Raw genomic sequence first — 19,605 nt, 5'->3', positions numbered from 1 at the left:
ACACTGCTCCCCCCTCGCCCCCGTCCAACAACGCTCCTTGCCCCACCCCCGTCCAACACCTCTGTTCACATCCAACACTACCCCCCTGACCCCCAATCCCCTCCAACACCACCCCCCTGCCACCCAACCCCATCCAACACTTCCCCACCACCCCCCCCGACACTGCCCCCCCGCCTGACCCCAAACCTCATCCAACTCTGCCCCCTATCTGCCCCTCAATCCTGTCCAATACTGCCCCCCCCACACACTCTTACACACACAGAGCCACACATACAGAACACACATACGTGCACACACACACACACAGACCCACAGCCACACACACGTTTTGACAGGTTCCACCTCTGCCCTGTGCAGGACAATGTTGGGGAGATTATTTAGGGAAGGGGGGGTTTCGGGTACACCCCTCTGTAGGACTCCAGGGAAAGTGTGGGGAGAGAGAGGGCGGGAGGTCAGTCATTTGGAGATGGTGCCTGCTTAATCACTGTAAACAAAAGACGTGATCAGTGTTGAAAACACGTCTTTGATATAATGTTTCCATTGGGACCTCGAGATCTCCTTCGAATAATCCGATTTTCGGATAATTGGTATTCGGATAATTGAGGTTCCTCTGTATTTTGGATAATGTAGCTCTAAGAAATGTTTATTCCAGGTAATGTGATGATTTCACCAAGTCAAACATACGTAAGGTTTAATTTTAGGATCACCCCAGTTATAGAGTCATAGAATCATAGAGATGTACAGCACAGAAGCAGATCCTTCACTCCAACTCATCCATGCTGACCAGATATCCCAATCCAACCTAGTCCTACTTGCCAGCACCCAGCTCATATCCCTCCAAACCCTTCCTATTCATATACCAATCTAGATGCCTTTTAAATGTTGCAATTGTACCAGCCTTCACCAATTCTTCTGGCAGCTCATTCCATACACACACCAACTTCTGTAAGAAAAGTTGCCCTTTAGGTTTCTTTTATACCTTTCCCCTCTCTCCTCCCAATTCCTATACTCAATACTCACACCAATAAAGGAAAGCATACCAAACGCCTTCTTCACTATCCTATCTACCTGCAATTCTACTTTCAAGGAGCTATGAAACTGCACTCCAAGGTCCCTTTGTTCAGCAACACTCCCTAGGACCTCACCATTAAGCATTTAAGTCCTGATAAGATTTGCTTTCCCAAAATGCAACATTTCGCATTTACCTAAATTAAACTCCATCTGCCACTCTTCAGCTCATTGGCCCATCTAATCAAGATCCCATTGTAATCCGAGGTAACTTTCTTCGCTGTCCACTACACCTCCAATTTTGGTGTCATCTGCAACCTTACTAACTATACCTCCTATGTTCACTACTTTGCTGATAATCAACCACTATCCCCATTTGCTAAATCTCCATATACAAATAAGGATGTTAAAATATTATGACTTGGCAGAAAAACTAGTATCCTTCAGCCTAATTCTTGGCTTAGTGAAAGTAAGCCAAATATAAACTTGATTAATTAATAAACATATTCAACACTTAATAGCAGATAAACATATTAAACTATCACAGTGAGCAAACAAAAATAACTAGATGATGCTTTACTGACATACTGGATTGCTTTGTGGGACTAGCTATGCTTGTGGGTGAGAGATATGGAAGAGATGTGCTTGACATTGATGCTCAGAGCTATTTCAATAAGATTCTAATGCAAGGTTTGAGGATAAGTTTAAAGCTCATGGAGCAATTTATGAATTGGAAGCATTGAGAATCAATAAGACGAGTGTGGAAAGTCCATAAGAAAAGTCAATAGTGGTTTGCACAAGGATCCATCCCCTGCTGCCAGTGAGCTGCTGCTATTCTCTGGAATCAGGTGAACAACTAAATGGTGGCATTCAAATCAGAATCAACAGTTGTATTGTGTCAAGCCTCTGTTGAAGAATATAATGTATGAATGCATTAAAATAAGCCTGATGAGTCATAAATGTCTCAGTCAACCTCACAAGGGAAACAATGTCAAATGTTTTCTGATACCAAAATAGACAACAGGTATCATATTATCCTATATCTTTTCATGTTTTTAAGGAACTTAGTATTACTCCAAATTGGGAATCAGTGGATGAGGAGAAGGTATCTACTGCTATAATAATCAGGAATAGATTTGACATAGCACCATTGTCAATGGGCTGAATAAGGATTTGCACAGATGAAAAGAAACCTAAACATGTAGATGTCCATATATAGAAGTCAACAGACAATGAACAGAATCTTCTCCAGCTTTGAATGACATGGACTTTAGAGCGAAATTTAGGAAAATTGCACGAGAAATTGAGTGGGGCCTTTCTTGAGCAACATATTGCATTTTCCAACTAAGTTCTGGACATTGAAATAAGATTCTCTCTAGCGAGCAGAAGAGGCCTGTCAACTGTTATGATTGATCATTACCACCCTCATTATTAATTAATATCACCTCATTAATATGCATGTTTGACTATCCACCAGATAAAAACAAGAGACTGAAAATTCCTGACATGAGTGAATACCTGGCGACTCCAGCTTGTCACTTATTCCTCTGGACTACCATCCTGGATACATGGCATTAATGTTTAAGGGCATACTCCGTGGGCACCTAGCTCATGGACTGGATTATGCTGCATCTCCAGCTTGCCCACGTGCTTTCCCAGTGCTCAATCACTAACTGCCTACTTGGATTCTAACAGGATCCCTGCTCTGCCTTGCCCCCTCAGCTGCAGCCAACAGGCATAAGGTACTTCCAGCAGACACAAAGCCAGGAAGTTTGTTATGTGCTTATTGGTCATCCACCAAATTGATGGACAAGATGCTGAACAGCACCATGCTATTCAATCTCATTTCTGCACCTTGTGCCATCAGTGTCAGGGCAAACACATGGTATATGCTCCAAGCAAATGCTATGTCTCCAAGACTAAGAGGAGTTATTCAGTCAAACCAAGAGAGACTTTTCAGTTAGGGGATTCCGGTTGCCTCTGGTAACAGTCCAGGGGTTTGAGCACAATCATTTGGCCACTCAGGCCAGTCAGGGTCAGGCTCCTCTCTTTGAAGGGGATGAGGAGTCGAATGCTTGGCACCTCACCACCCATCTTGGTTCTTTCTGCTGTATTGCGAGCTGTTTTCTCCCGGAATGAGAGAAAGGGAGGGTCTGAATGAGATAAAAATTGGTGGTATTGCTGCTAGTATGGATGCAGATGGGAGAAAATGTCTGGTGTCCTAAGTAAGTGAATAGGTAGCGTGGAGGTTATGCAGGGTTAGTGGTATGGGGAATTGGGTAGATAAGTGCAAGTAAAGGAAGATGTTGCATGTAACAACAAGAGTAGTAGAGCGTGAGCCCTTGATGTGAAGTGTGCTGTACCAGAAAACCAGTATGTATGAGGTTGCAGTAAGGGGGTGGTAGCACTTACCCTGATGGAATAGAAAAGATCACTGGCCTTCAATTTCCACCTTTGGGTGTTTCGCCAGACATCTGAGACTGCACAGCATCAGTCTATCCACCAGGATTTCAAGGCCCCTTTCCACAAACCAGAGTGTCAATTTCACCTTATCTGGCACGTCTGGGGGAAATATCACAAACTGTGCAGGGCAGCTCCCATTAACAGAGCTTGATCAGAAACACAATAGCCTTTTAAAGATGCTGTCAGCATCAGATATCCCGGGCTATCCTGGCACTGAGGAGCAACCTTGGTTTATTGTGGGAGAATCAATTAGTATTGGGTGTGATGGGGGACCATAGGGGTGAGCAGGTAGTAATTTGAGGAGAGTTTGGATGACAGTATGAGAAAACATACTAAGCCTCCCAGTGAAACCTTTCATGAAATTCAACAAAAATGATACTTTGCCAGAATAAGGTATGATTCAGCCCAAGGTGGCTCATGCTTTGAAATCACACTGCCATATTAGCGGAGAAATTACTGTAACAGTATTCTCTTTGAATATATAAACCATGAAATCTCAGCATTTATCACAAACAAAAAGACAGGCTGGGTGCTACTATTGATTTTCTTCCAGCTAAAATCAATTTTACAAAACTGAGCTGCATTAGTGTAGTTGCACTCCCAGCTTAAAGTTTTGTTAATGAAGCTAAAACATTGTAGCTCTGATTTTCTGAGAGCTTAGATCATCCTGGGAGCTGGAATTTTGACATCAGGCCTTTGAACAACAGACGAAGAAGGACAATTTAGATCTCTGCTGAGCCTGACCACAGGCACATCTGGTACATAAACAGAATGAAAAATGTGATTAAAAAACTGAAAGAACTGTGGATGCTGGTAATCTGAAACAAAAACAGAAATTGCTGGAAAAACAGAGCAAATCTGGCAGTATCTGTGGAGAGAAATCAGAGTTAACGTTTGGGGTCTCTCTTCAGAACAGGGAGCAATGTAATGTTGTTCTGTCCAAATTATGTTAGTTCAACTCAATAGACTTAAATTTGGACTTACTTATGGACTAGTATGTTCAAGAGGGGAACATACAAAGTATCGCACAGGAACACGCTCTTCAGCGCACGATGTTGTGCCGAACATAACACCAAATTAAACTAATCCTTTCTGCCTGTCCTTGGTCCATACCCTTGCATAGTCATGTGCTTACCAAAAGTCCCTTAAATGCCCCTATTGTATTTGCGTCCAGCCCCACCCCTGGCAGCAAGTTCCAGATTCCTACCACTCTCTGTGTAAAAAAAATGCCTCTCACAACTCCTTTGAACTTTCCCCCTCTTACCTGAAATGCATACTCCCCAGTATTAGATATTTCAACTCTGGGAAAAAGATTCTGACTTTCAACCCTATCTATTCATCTCATGATTTTATAGACTTCTACCAAGTCTTCCCTCAGCATCCGCCGCTCCAGAAAAAAAACAACCTGAGTTTTTCTATCCTCTCTTTACAGCTCATACTCTCTAATCCAGGAAGCATCCTGGTAAACCTCTTCTGGACCCTGTCCAAAGCCTTCACATCCTTCCTTAATATGGCGACCAGAATTGAACACAATACTCTTAAGGGTGGCCTAATCAAAACCTTATAAAGTTTCAACATGACCTCCTGGCTCTTGCAGTCAATTCCTCAACCAATAAAGGCAAGCATGCCATATGCCTTCTTTACCACCCTATTTACTAGCATGGCCACAATCAGGGAACTAATGACTTGTACCCCATTGTACATCAATACTATTCAGGGTCCTGCCATTAACTGTATAGTTTTCATGAACACCTGATCTCCAAACGTATAGCACTTACCGGGATTAAACTCCATCTGCCATTTCACTGCCCATTTTTGCAACTAATCTATATCCCACTGTATCTTTTGACAATCTCCTGCACTTTCAACAACTTCACCGATCTTTGAATCAGCTGCAAACTTACAAACTCATCCATCTATATTTTCATCCAAATCATTTATGTATATCACAAACAACAGAAGTCCTAGTACAGATCCCTGTGGATTGCCTCCAGTCACGGACCTCCAGCCAGAAAAACACCCTTCCATCACTACCAACTGCCTTCTATGGGCAAGCCAATTCTGAATCCAGGTGGCCAAGTCATCATGGATCCCATGCACTTTAATCTTCTCGTTAAGGGACCTTGTTGAAAGCCTTACTACAATCTATGTCGACAACATCCACTGCTTTAATCTCATCAATCATTTTCGTCACCTCCTTGAAAAATTCAATCATGATAGTTGACATGACCTGCCCCGCACAAAGCTATGCTGATGGTCCCTAATTAGTCCATGCTTTTCCAAATGTGCGTAAATCCTGTGCCTAAGAATCTTCTCCAATAGGTTCCCTACCACTGGTGTGAGACTCACTGGCTATAGTTTCCTGGATTATCCCTATTTCCCTTCTTGAGCAGAGGAACAACATTAGCTACTTGCCAGAGCTCCAGGACCTCTCCAGTGGCTGGTGAGGATACAAAAGGCAAGAGAACTCCTTTGAAAATAGGTCGAGATGCATTAAAGAATAATAAATAAAAGCAGGCAGAATATCCTGAACTTATTTAATATGTGATGGCATGCAGTTAAAAAGTGTAATTTTGCCTGAATAACTAGGTGCCTCGGATTGCTGGAGTCTTGCAGTCTTGGAGTCAAGCCGCAATTTGAAGAAAGAACAAAAATGCAATGTTGAGCTCAGTTAAATAATTTCTGGACTACTTTGAATATTTTTTAGATAATAAAGTTCTTCTGGTGTGTTAAGGTTCCTGTAAGTCTTCTCCTGGTCACTTCTTCAGTACTGTACAAATACAGGAGCAAATGTCTTCCTCTCTGGACAACTGTGTGATGATTTCTAAGGAATGCACTATAGAAAGCCTTTACTGAAATAGTACGGATTTACTCCCTTCTAGAATGAAAGAACCATTTCCAGGTAGTGCAACCGATTCCCTGGAGGGCATGTTTTGCTGAAGTCTTTTCCTGGAGCAATGGTGTTAATACCAATATCCAATTTCACTGACAATTAGCAGGGCACACTGAATGACATATCCATTGTCAAATGAAGGATTGCTAGTTTAAGAGACTCTCAAGCCATTTAAAGGTTTGAGGCTGATGAATTGTAGGAAGAGAAAGGACATGTTGGAGGCTGCTCTTTCAGTTCCCCACCTTTACCTGTTGGACCTTCTGTGAAATCTGAGGGGCTGCACTGAGATTAGTTTTCTCAATAAGTGTGGAAGAGTGCACTTCTCCAATCAAACAAGTTGGGTGGAAAAAATCATGGAAGTAGGTGTAGAAATACTGTCTCTCAAACCTGGAAACAAGACGACCTTAGGAAGGCATGACTGGCGAGTGGCATAGTTTCTGATGACAAACCCCACACTCTGATCTGCCTCATGTTATCCTGTGTAGCATTCCTGAGGTCAACACACTTTTTCATGAAGAGACAGGCTGATATGGATTGAATTGACATTATGATGCCTTTCGGTATTGTTTGATTTATCTCACTCTTTTTCATTTTTATTCTTATCCCTTACTGAAGTAGACCAAAGAGCATTCCTCAAACCCTGGTTTTCAGATTCAATTTCTGAAAGCAGAAACTTTTACGATGAAATCAAAGATAAGAAATATTGATAAAATATTGAAAATTAGAGTGAAATGCATCCCTACTCCATTAACACACCTAAATATTTACAAAATTAAGGAGGACTGGCTAAGGGAGGAAATAGATTACAAATTACAAGGTTTTTTAATGCATCGATATAAAATACTTTATTCAAGTTTCAATGTCCTAAGGTGAGTATCCAATAATAGATAATTTGGTGAGATTTGTCAGTAGGGGAGCACTTTGAGGCCAGCAACCATAATTCTATTAGTTTTAAAACAGTGATGGAAAAGGATAGATAGACCGGATTTAAAAGTTAAAGTTCTAAATTGGAGAAAGGCCAATTTTGATGGTGTTATACAAGAACTTTCAAAAGTTGATTGGGGATGGATGTTCACAGGTAAAGGGACAGCTGGAAAATGGGAAGCCTTCAAAAATGAGATCAGGAGAGTCCAGAGACAGTACGTTTCTGTTAGGGTGAAAGGCAATGCTGGTAGTTGTAGGGAATGATGGATGACTAGAGAAACTGAGGTTTCAGTCAAGAATAAAAAGGAAGCATATGTAAGCTATATATAGCAGAGATCAAGTCAATCCTTAAACAAGTATAAATGCAGTAGGAGTACACTTAAGAGGGAAATCAGGAGGGCATAAAGGGGACATAGTTTGGCAAACAGGGTTAAGGAGAATCCAAAGGGATTTTAGAAGTATGTTAAGGAAAAAACGAGGAATGAAGAAAAGAATAGGGTCCCTCAAAGCTCAGCAAGGCAGTCTACATGTTGAACCACAGGAGATGGGGGAGATACTAAACAAGTATTTTGCAGAAGGACCTGGAAGATATAGCATTTTCGACAAGGTTGCTCATGGGAGACTGGTTAGCAAGATTAGATCTCATGGAATACAGGGAGACCTAGCCATCTGGATACAGAACTGGCTTGGAGGTAGAAGACAGAGGGTGGTGGAAGGTTGCCTTTCAGACTGGAGGTCTGTGATCAGTGGTGTGCTACAAGGATCGGTGCTGGGTCCACTGATTTTTGTCATTTATATAAATTATTTGGATGTGAATATAGGAGGTATAATTAGTAAGTTTGAAAGTGACACCAAAATTAGAGGTGTAGTGGACACCAAAGATTACCTCAGAATACAACGGGATCTTGATCAAATAAATAGGAAGTGATATGAAGTTGAAAGTATGCGCTATACCTTTAAGTAAGAGAGAATGCATTACGAACTGAAAGATTACAAGTACCTGTATGTATGACAAGATGGCAGTCCCAGAGTGTACTGGAAAATTGAAAATATGTAACATTTGGCTGTGAAATGGATACCTGAATTTTGGTTGTTTTGAAAACAATTCAAATTTAACCCATCAGTTTAAATTATGCCCCAGGATACTAAAACCCAATCATGTTTGAATTTATTGTTTTGCCAACATCAAAGTAATGAATCGATCTGATGATGGGGGAGTGTATAATGTAGACATTTTGAAAAATAGTCAGAGAGCAACTATTGTAGAGAGAAAAACTCATGGAGAGTGAATATCTTGCTCTCAAAGAGATTAGAAAACACTCTCTTTTAAAGGTATCTTTTCATGTGAAACATTCTCAGTAAATAGAAAATGATCCAGGGAGATCCTCATCTGGAAGTGTGAAGATACGGAAGAAGCCAGCAGTCGTATGACTTTGAAATTAAATGGATGTAGTTTTAGTAAGTATCATATTGGAACAGCATATTATTGTAGAGTTTGGGTAGATTGGAAGCAATAAAAAGAAAGGGGGGATTAGAGTTGTGAATAGTTATTATTTAATGTTCGCTTTTAGAGTTAGGAAAATAAATTGATGTTATTTTCTTTAAATAGTGGAATTTGGGAGTTCTCTGTCACCTATATTTTAACAGATTACGAGGTGAGGTGAGCTTTTCTGGGTATTTGGTTTAATTAACAGAGGGGTTAGCCTCCGTGTTATAACAATAGCAAAGAAGGTGTTTGATATGCTGGCCTTTATTGGTCAGAGCAATGTGTATAGGAGTTGGGAGGTCATGTTGTGGCTGTACAGGACATTGGTTAGGCCATGTTTGGAATATTGTGTGCAGTTCTGTTCTCCTGTCTACAGGAAGGATGCTGTGAAACTTGAAAGGATTCCAAAAAAAATTACAAGGATGTTGCCAGGGTTGGAAGATTTGAGCTATAGGGAGAGGCTGAGTAGGTTGGGCCTGTTTTCCCTGGAGCAACGGAGGCTGAAGGGTGACATTGTGTAGGTTTTATAAAATCAAGTGGGGCGCGGACAGAGTAAATATACAGTTGAAAATGTGTTGCTGGTTAAAGCACAACAGGTTAGGCAGCATCCAAGGAATAGGAATGCCTAACCTGCTGTGCTTTAACCAGCAACACATTTTCAACTGTGATCTCCAGCATCTGCAGACCTCACTTTTTACCCGGAGAGTAAATATACAAGCTATTTTCCCTGAGGTGGGGGAATTCCAGAAGTAGATGGCAGAGATTTAGGCTGAGAGGGGAAAAATTTAAAAGAGACCTAAGGGGTAACTTTTTCACACAGAGGGTGGTGCGTGTATGGAATGAGCTGCCACAGAAGTGGTGGAGGCTGGTACTATTACAGCATTTAAAAGGCATCTGGAAGGGTATATGCACAGAAAGGGTTTAGAGGGAGTTGGCCAAGTGCTGGCAAATGGGACGAGATTAATTTAGGATATCTGGTTGGCATGGATAAATTGGACCAAAGGGTCTGTTTCCATGCTGTACACCTTTATGACTTTAAGACTCTAAGTAGTTTCCTTGTTGCAGGCAAAGTGCTGACTTCTTTCCAGTTACCAACCTGGGGACAGAAAGAGATGGGAGTCTGAGGCACGCTGATACATCAGCCTGGAATCCTGGTCTCCCTTTACAGGTCAAACAGCAAGTGATCTAGAATCCCAGAATTAAATATTTAAGTAAGGCAAAGAGCTCTTGTTTCCATTACATGACAAGGACAAGCATTTCAGAGGCTAACACTAAGAAGGTTAATTAGAAGATGAATAAATGTAGCTTTACCTCGGCTTAACATAGTCACCTCATGCAACATTCAGTATTGCCTATCACCCTTCCCCTTTCACATACAGGCTTTTTGATTCTCTCTAAGAATTCACATTTTTAATTTAATCCACAAGTCACAAAATTCCCCTGGATAGGGTAAATAGACAAAGTCTTTTCCCTGGAGTCGGAGAGTCCAGAACTAGAGGGAATAGGTTTAGGGTGAGAGGGGAAAGATATAAAAGAGACCTAAGGGACAACATTTTCACAAAGAGAATGGTACATGTGTGGAATGAGCTGCCAGAGGATGCGGTGGAGGCTGGTACAATTGCAACATTTAAGAGACATTTGGATGGGTATATGAATAGGAAGGGTTTGGAGGGATATGGGCCGGGTGCTGGCAGGTGGGACTAAATTGGGTTGGGATATCTGGTCGGCATGGACGGGTTGGACCGAAGTGTCTGTTTCCATGCTGTACACCTCTCTGACTCTATGACTCGATAATTGGTCCAAACCTTTGCTTTGGAATCAATGCAATGTTCCTTTCTTGCCAAGATTGTGTGCTATCTGTATGTATCCTTGCAAGAAAATTGAGTGGTTTTAGCACGTTCCCCACTATGGTGGGATTTTGATTTGGTTTTTAACTATTTAAAACCAATTTATATGTGTGGACAAGAATTGGTCTGAAAGTCTCCTTGGTTGATATAGAAAATGACCACATACCCACAAGGTAGCTCCAAGATGGTTGATTTTGTAGCCACAGTTCTGATGTATAGAATTGGGGGGTTCAAAGCAAGACTCTTCCAAGAGTATGACTCAGCGATGAGCATGCCTGACTGAAGGCCCGAGAATTCCTTCACATTATCTGATAATAATGAGAAAGGCAAAAATTACGAATGGGTACTGTCATAAATCATGTTCACCTATCAATATATATTGCTTATGTTTTTTTAGACATTATTCTTGTCATAAAAGGGAAACACACAACAAGGTGAGTTCTTGATTTTATGCTGCCAGCAGAAGGTTGCACTCTCACAGGATGTGCAAGAGCGCCATCTGCTTTAAATATGGCTTCCTAGTGGGAGTGCAGAATCATTTCTGTAAGTTTTAAGTGAAAAAGTAGACAAATACATTCTGCAACAATATCTGCAAAGACATGCACAAAATGAAAGATACTACTTCATGTAAACATATTATTTTACGTTAAAGAACATGGCTATGATTCCATATGTTTGTGATGGCCTTTGTAACAGTAATTCAAATTAGTCCTATTCCTATGTTCAGAACCATGCAATTTTATATCCTTTTCACATCCATAAATGCATCTGTTGTGGATAAAACTTAAAAATCTCTATCATACGATTGGTTATTCTAGCCTGCGCTGCCACCATTGCTTGTGGAAATTACAGCAGTTTCCAGGTTTTGTAGAATGTGGGAGAGATTACAGACTATCAATGCTGCCACAGTCAAGGAGATCAGGTATGCTGTAATTCTCTCTTTTCAGATTGGCATCACACTCCAGCAGAGCTTGGCTAGCTCTGGTAGGAAATACAGCAGGCAATCAAAGGATCATAAAATACCGTCTCACAAATGTGCAAAAAATACTCCATTCACCTCACATCTTCCAGCACAATAAACTGGGGGTGAAATCTATGACACTATTGCCAAACAATAATTACATGTCAGTGCCCAGTGTTTAGAACAGCAGTAAGCAAAAGGGATTGTGGAGTTCCCTAAGGATAATATCATGGAAAATGCCAAAACTTGCTGTAGAAACAAGAACATGACTTTTGTTTTTTTTTAAAGCATTCAAAACAGGTTTGGTTTGTTTCATTTTTACTCTTTGTGCTAAGGGATGTGTTTATTGGGACTGTTGCAAGTATTTTCAGAACAGTATTATTAAGTTGGGATAGTCTCTCAGGTTTTTGGATAGGATAAGTTATCAATGTTCTATTTTCTGTTCTGTGTGTTTCATTCCATAATTTTGTAAATAAATTCTGTTTGTTTAAAACTTGGCAGTTGGGACCGGCTAGTTCACTTTGTGAATATCCACTGTACACTCACCTAAACAAATAGCAAAGTTACAGTATGGGCTACCTGCTTAAAAATGTTTTGAGGGGTATGGCCTGGTCCATAACAGACTGGGGTCTCTTTGCGGGATTTAAACAGCAAGTGGTAGGTGTTAGTCTCTTCTATTTTGGGTATTGATTTGGTTGATTTAAACAGTGCTCGGATAGCAATGGCTCTTTCGGTCACCAAGGATGTTCTGGAGGTGGAAGAAGTGACCTTGGGGGGTTTTACAAAAGGCAAATAAGATCAAGCTATGGGAATTAGTAGACATACTGGAGTTGAAGTTAACTCCTAATGTGATAAAAGAGATGTTTGCTGCAGTAGCTCAGCATTTAAATTTGCTAGAGACTCCATCAGGATCTGTAGCGATAGCTAAACTTCAATTGCAAATGAAGAAGCTAGGTGTGAAGTTAGAGAGATAGAATACCCTGTTGGACTTGTCCTAGCAGAGTTTCTTCACACACACTGCTGCTGAACTAAATCAAAAACTCCAATCTAAATGAAGGTTAGCTACACAGCTTGCTGGGCACTCCCCTTTGATTATATTGCTTTTTTAAAACATGAAAGCCTTATGCCAGAGGCGTTATTTGTTAGGGGTAAAGAAAAAGGACCTTTCAAACCCAGCCTAGTTGGAGCCTGGCCGATTACCCCATCTCTTGAAAAAACTCAAGGGCATAGTAACCTTTTAAAAAGACCAGCACTGTGACACAATATGGACATTTGCTAGGTGTTTATGATCAGCAGTTGCTGCTACTGCCACAAAAAGCAGTGCTATGGTATGTTAATCCCTGAACAGAAAGGTAAAGTACTGCTGACCACCCCTGAATAGGGCTAGACCAAAGTACAAAGCAAAAGAAAACAGAATTTTAAAAAAACAGTATTTAAACTATTGCAAAGGAGAGGGAATTATTGCAGGGTATGTTTAGGAAACCCAAGTGAAAATAGAAATAGCCAAGGAGATTAAAAGTAAGATAAGAGCAAATTCCAGGTCATCAATTGTGTCAATATAAACAGTTCAGGTTAAGGAAGAAGTACAGGTAATTATAACGCAGGAACATAAAACAGAGAAGCAGGAAGTCATACGGCCATCGCGCCTGTTCCACCATTCAATGAAGTAATGGCCAACCTTCAACCTTGAATCCATTTTCCTACTGTACCACTATATCAATAAATAACAACAGAACAACTGATTTTAAAAATGTCAGAAGTGATTAAAAAAGGAATTTAGTATGTTGAAATGTGTGTTCAAATCAGCATCATGATATAAAGACAGGGTCATAAGTATTCCCTGATCGAAAGTAGGATACGCTTATGCATAAAGCAAATAAAATAAACTAAATTAGTACGAAGTGCAAACACAGCTTAAAGGGTGGGACATAATAGTCAGCTGGGGATGACTGGGTGATAAATATCCCAGACCTTGATCTTGGAAAGGAAAAGGGGGACACTGATAAAAGACACTAATATAAATTTGGAAAATGAATACATCAATATATTGAGCAGGTAGCAAAAATAGTACAGGTAGAATTAAGAAATAAAGATCATTATAAGACTTTGGTGGGAATTGTTCACAGAATTTTTGGTTTCAGTTATAAAATACTGAAAATATAAATGTGGAGATCATACTAGCCCAAAGTCAGAGTACTTAAAATGTGAAACTTTAATTTTTCAGATAAACTAGGGAAAGCAGAACAGCTCATCTCCCAAAAAGAGCAAATTTCTGAGTTGATTCGCAGTTTTCTGAAGTGATGCATTTTTGTAACAACAAGTGAATGAATCATCTTAGATTTGGTAATGAATAAAAAGCATGGATTAGTCAGCCATGTAATGGTAAAGGAACACCTAGCTAATGGAGACCAGAATACGATAGAATTCAATCTTAAGTTTCACAGAGAGAAGGCAAGTCACAAATCAAAGTAAACTAAGTAAATATGTCCTGGAAATAGTACAGTTGTGAAAATTTGTAATTTGTGGAATTTGCAATTGTTTTTAAAAAAAATGTTTGAAAAGGGGTTTAGCAGTTTGCATCTACTGTAAAGGGATTCAGTGCAATTTAGATTAGATTAGATTACTTACAGTGTGGAAAGAGGACCTTCGGTCCAACAAGTCCACACCGACCCGCCGAAGCGTAACCCACCCAGACCCATTCCCCTACATTTATCCCTTCACCTAACACTACGGGCAATTTAGCATGGCCAATTCATCTAACGTTGCACATTTTTGGACTGTGGGAGGAAACCGGAGCACCCGGAGGAAACCCACGCAGACGCGGGGAGAATGTGCAAACTCCACGCAGTCAGTCGCCTGAGGCGGGAATTGAAGCCAGGTCTCTGGCGCTGTGAGGCAGCAGTGCTAACCACTGTGCCACCATGCTGCCCACTCTGCCACTGTGCCACCCACAGATAATAAGAAAAACTTGAAACATGGATCATATGTCTGGAAGTAGTGCCAATGAAAGGAAGCTGCCACGTGAAAGTTATGTCCCTTGTCAACATAAAGGAGAGCTGGTGTGAAGCACCTCAGAATCATACACTACATTAAAGTCATTCTGTAAGTTGAAGTTAGTGTTGTTTGCCTGCCTCTTGCATTTATGAAAGTTGGAGGCACCATGCAATAAGGCTAAACAGGTCTAAACCCCAAAGAATTGCAAAAACAAAATGAAAAGGCCAATGGAATATTGGTCTTTCTCTCAAGAGGATTAGAAAAAAGATATGTTGGTTTCATTGCTGAGTTATGATTAGACCACTTGGAGTACTAACTTTAAATCTTGGATCACACTTCTGAACAGACATAGTAGCCTTGGAAGAGTTGCAATTCTGTGAAGAATGATGCCAGGACTAGAGGATTTAATTATGAAGAAAGTTTGTGGAGATTAAGTTTGCATTCCCTTGATTATATGATATTCAGGCATCATTTAATTGGGCTGTTTAAAATTATTGAAGGCTTTGATTGCAGGGATAGAGAAAAAATTCTTCATCAAAAGTTCAAAACAAGGACACATCATGCTTTAGAGCTGGGTGATATCAGCACAAAGGATAGTGGAAATCTGGCACTGTTGGCTAGAAAGTGATTGAATCTATGTCAATTAAAAATATTTCACAATGGTGATTGATTCATTTTCAATAAAAATGAATTGCAAGTGCAGGTTGGCCATAATCTAATTGGTTAGCAGAATAGGCTTACTTTTCTTTTAGGAGGAGAAAGTGAGGTCTGCAGATGCTGGAGATCAGAGCTGAAAAGGTGTTGCTGGAAAAGCGCAGCAGGTCAGGCAGCATCCAAGGAACAGGAGATTTGACGTTTCGGGCATAAGCCCTTCTTCAGGAATCTTTTCTTTTATCCCTGATAACTCTATAACAATAAATAAAATGCATGAAGCACTAACCTTTGTCATTGTTTCCTTTGTTAAGGTTCTTCTCACAGCTGATATCACCCCAGCGTACCAATGCAGAGAAAGTAACCAACATTTCTACTGGCTTGATGTGGTCCACATGTAGATAGTATGGTCCTCGATCATCTGTGGACTAATCCAATGCCATGAAGTTAATTTTAGTATAATACTGAGCCAGAACCAGTAGGAAGTAAACAGATACTTAGGATTTAAGATAACAAACTACACTTTTGATGAAGCTGAAAATTTACTAATTCCTGGTTCTGGATGCATTGCAGCTCATTAGACCCTGAAACTTTACTGTGTGCAAGAGACAGGTAAACAACAATAACTTCAATTTACAGAATGACTTTAATGTAGTGAAGGATTCTGAGGTGCTTCACATAAGCATTATTACTCAGTATTGGACACAAAGCTACATTAGGAGACACTAATTCAAGTGAATCAAAGATTAGTCAAAGAAATAGGTTTTAAGGCATGTCATAAAGGAAATTAAGAGATTTGGCCGGAGGGGTGGGGAGAGATGTAGGGACTGATTTTCAGGGCTGAGTGTCTAGGCAGCTGAAGGGTGACTATCAATTATTTGGATGTATAAGAGGACAGAATCGGGGACGCTCAGGAATCTTGGAGGTTTGTAAAGTTGGAGGCAGTTATAGAAATAAGGAAGGATGTGGCCATCAAGAGATTTAAAAAAAGAATCAGTATTTTAAAACTGAGATTATGAACCAAATACAATGTCGGTCAGTCAGCAGAGGTATGATCAGTGAACAGGATGTGGTAAGAGTATGCCTGTGGAAAATAGAGTTTGACTGAGTGGAACAAATAAAATTTTTTTGATGTCTTGATGTGCAAAGGGAAATGCAAATCTAACATCTCAAATTTAAATGTACTCAAGGACAATTAAGGATGAACAAGAACCATTTACCTTGCCACATTCTATGAATGAATAAGTAATAATCATTACATCAGTGTCTTCAGATTGCAACTTTTAGAACATTTTTCCCCAAAAGTGCTTGAATTGCAATTCTTTGAAAACTAGATCATTTGGTTCATGACTCATGGTTGAAATATGCTCCTCTCCTTCTATTTCCAATGAACTTTTCTGTTTTTTTTTGAACCCATCTTTGATACACTATAAATGCATTCAATCTGACATTCCTACTGCTTGCTTTGCTGATTTGAAAATGACTTTAATCTATATCTTCCTGACTAAATTATAATTTGGAAGTTGCAGTGCTGGACTGGGGAGGACAAAGTTAAAAATAATACAATACCAGGTTATAGTCCAACAGGTTTTTTGGAAGCATTAGCGTTCAGAGTGCCGCTAACCCTACCACCACCACCTGATGAAGGAGCAGCGCTCCGAAAGCTAATGCTTCCAAATAAACCTGTTGAACTATAACCTGGTGTTGTGTTATTTTTAACTCTGACTAAATTATGTCATTATTAATCACGTTGGTTAAAATGTTTCAATTTCCTGTTAAACAATATTGTCTGTATCACCTCTAATCTATGCTTGCTAAAATTAGTCTTTGTTACTTCAGCGTTGGATTTACTGCTATTCTACTAATCAGGCAGAACTAATGGTCAGCCCTTTGAAGGATTTGGACATCATATTAACCTATCATTAGTCTGTTAATTCCTTGGTTATGCAAAGCCAGGAACTAAGTGGAGAAACACGGTGGTTAAGTAAAGTTTAATTGAGTATATAACTATTTCTGTAATCCAACTGTGAATCCAAAACATTTTGCCTCTTAAGCACTGGAAAGATAACAGAATGGGGGTTAAAAGTCAGCCATAACTTGTGTATTATAAACAAAACTGGTGAAGTAGTGAAGATTTGTATGGATCTACTATTATTGCAGTTCCAGGGTAATTAGTGATGAGAGTGAAAATCAGCATTTCAATAGTTGTCATCTTTGAATAGCTAGTAGTGACACAAACCAGTCACTACAGGAACAGTCAAACTAAGGAGATGATGGTGTGGCTACAGACATTGTGCTAGTAGAAAAGGTTCAGATTCCTGCGATATTGGGAGACTTTTTTTTAAGCAGCAGTAAGCTGTAGTGATGGAACAACTGCTTCCTGCAACCAATATCTTGTGAGAAGGTTAACTAGAGCTCCAAGATAAGTCATCAACACAAAGGGTGGGGGAAAGGTAGGGGTTGGCAGCTGAGAAAGGAAAACAATCTTGAGGTTTAATTTGGAATAAGTAAAGGGGTAAAACATTGAGCGATGTGACAAGGAAAAAAATAGAAAACCAAGAAAATCAAGTTGAAAAGTGTGCACTTTAATAGCTAAAGATATTTGGATACAAAACTTTCAAGAAGAATAGAGAGAGAGAACAAGGAATAGTTTAAGTTACTTAGAGACATGATCCGAATGCTTAAGCATCAGGATTTAAATGAAGTACCCGTTTTACACAATAATTTCGCATTATATAGGGAGTAATCTGTGATCAATCATACTGCAAGAACATATAACAGATGGATGAACAGTGGTACCAAAATGGAGAATAAAATAATGTGTATACCAGTGAGAGGAATCCCATACACAATTAAGCTTTAATTGGAGGAGATTTTAATTATGCCTAAATAGACACCAATAGAAGTGACATATTTGTAATGAGAAAGCAAAGAATGCTGCAGTGTGTTTGGGCTGTTTTCTCAGTCAACATGGGTTATTTTTAACCTTTGGTGGAAGTATAAATAAGTGATATTGCTTGAGTGTCTTTTAAACAGCTCTCCAATTATGCCTTTTCCACTTTTGTTGTGTGTAATGAGAGAAATTTTGATTTACAAAAGGAAGGGTATACTTGACCAACATTATAGTTTTCTTTGATTAATGGAGGTAATTATAAGAATTGCAGCAATGTATCGTTCATACATTGAACTCCACTAAAACTCGGATTCTGATACTATTCCTCAGAACATATGTGCTAAAGGTCTGTCCTGTTACAGCTGTGCTTCAGAATACTATTTTATTTTGCTTGTAATTCACCTCCCTTTCTTGAAAACTGTGTATTCTTTTTGTTACGAAACAGGATTCGAAGAGGTGATTTTTAAAGAGGTAATTAAAATGATGAAGGGGTTGAGACGGCCAGAACTGGGGCCACAGGTATAGTTTATTTCTAAACCATTGGATAGAAAACAGGACTTTTTTTCCCACAGAGGGAGGTAGAACAACTGAATACATGAGTTAGCAACTGAAGCTGAGACAATATCAATATTTAGCAATATGCAGTGTAGGCACATCAAAAAACATGGAACAAAGAAATATGGAACAAGATGTGTACATGGAGTTTTGACTAATACTCATTGGGAGCAAGAATTTTACAGCCAAAACAAAAATGAATCATGTTATCTGTTGTATACGTTTATAGTTCTGAAGAGGTCAATGTTCATGTTAATTGGCTCCACCATAGTCTGTGGGAGAAAACAAGAATTTCTATTCTAGCTCTCAGAGGGAGTAGATGTATCTGTGTCAACTCTTAAGGATCTCGTTATTATGTCTGACCAAATGTAGTCACACCTATTGCTATCATGCCAGTAACCTTCTTGTTATTTAAGAACAGTGAAGATATTGTACAGTGTTGTATCCTCTACCACTAATCACTGGATAGACAAAGGAGGATAGGTGGAAGTGAACCATCTTATTTACTATCATATACTATATGATACCAGGAGAGTTCATAATGGAAAAATACCACATGGTTGGAGCATTTCCGATTTGACGTCACCATGAGGGGAAGAAAATAAAATGTTTTCAGCAACTGAGTTTACCACTTTAAGAGTATTGCTGCTTTAAGAAGCTACTGACAGTCAGTCAGCAGCTGAAACATGATTGTTGACAGATAGGTACAGCAGCAATTGTGAAAGCAGCAACAGGCAGGCTCAGTATTCCAAAGGTAAAAATTTCATGCAAAAGCTGGCAAGTAGTGATGGGGCAGTAGTGTAGAGAAAAAAAGAAAAGAGCTAGCTGCATATAGAATTTAGTGAAGGAGATTCTCTAAGGAAAAATCAAGACATAAAATTATAGATTCCTTAGGTAAAAAGGAATAACTTTGATCAACTGCACAAAGAC

General features: G+C 39.6%; 1 protein-coding gene across 1 annotated transcript in view; it reads right to left on the bottom strand.

The window, feature by feature from the left end:
• adgb (androglobin) overlaps positions 1-19,605 on the bottom strand; it is a 344,259-nt gene that overhangs the window by 83,164 nt on the left and 241,490 nt on the right. Inside the window, exons 18-19 of the mRNA XM_060831153.1 lie at positions 15,517-15,655; positions 10,788-10,929 (exon numbers count right to left, since the gene is read on the bottom strand). Coding sequence (XP_060687136.1) covers positions 10,788-10,929; positions 15,517-15,655 — 281 coding nt within the window. The remainder of the gene's footprint in view (positions 1-10,787; positions 10,930-15,516; positions 15,656-19,605) is intronic.

Source organism: Hemiscyllium ocellatum, chromosome 10 (genome assembly GCF_020745735.1).
Source record: "Hemiscyllium ocellatum isolate sHemOce1 chromosome 10, sHemOce1.pat.X.cur, whole genome shotgun sequence".
Lineage (NCBI taxonomy): Eukaryota > Metazoa > Chordata > Chondrichthyes > Orectolobiformes > Hemiscylliidae > Hemiscyllium > Hemiscyllium ocellatum.
This window is presented reverse-complemented; position numbering and strand designations above follow the sequence as displayed.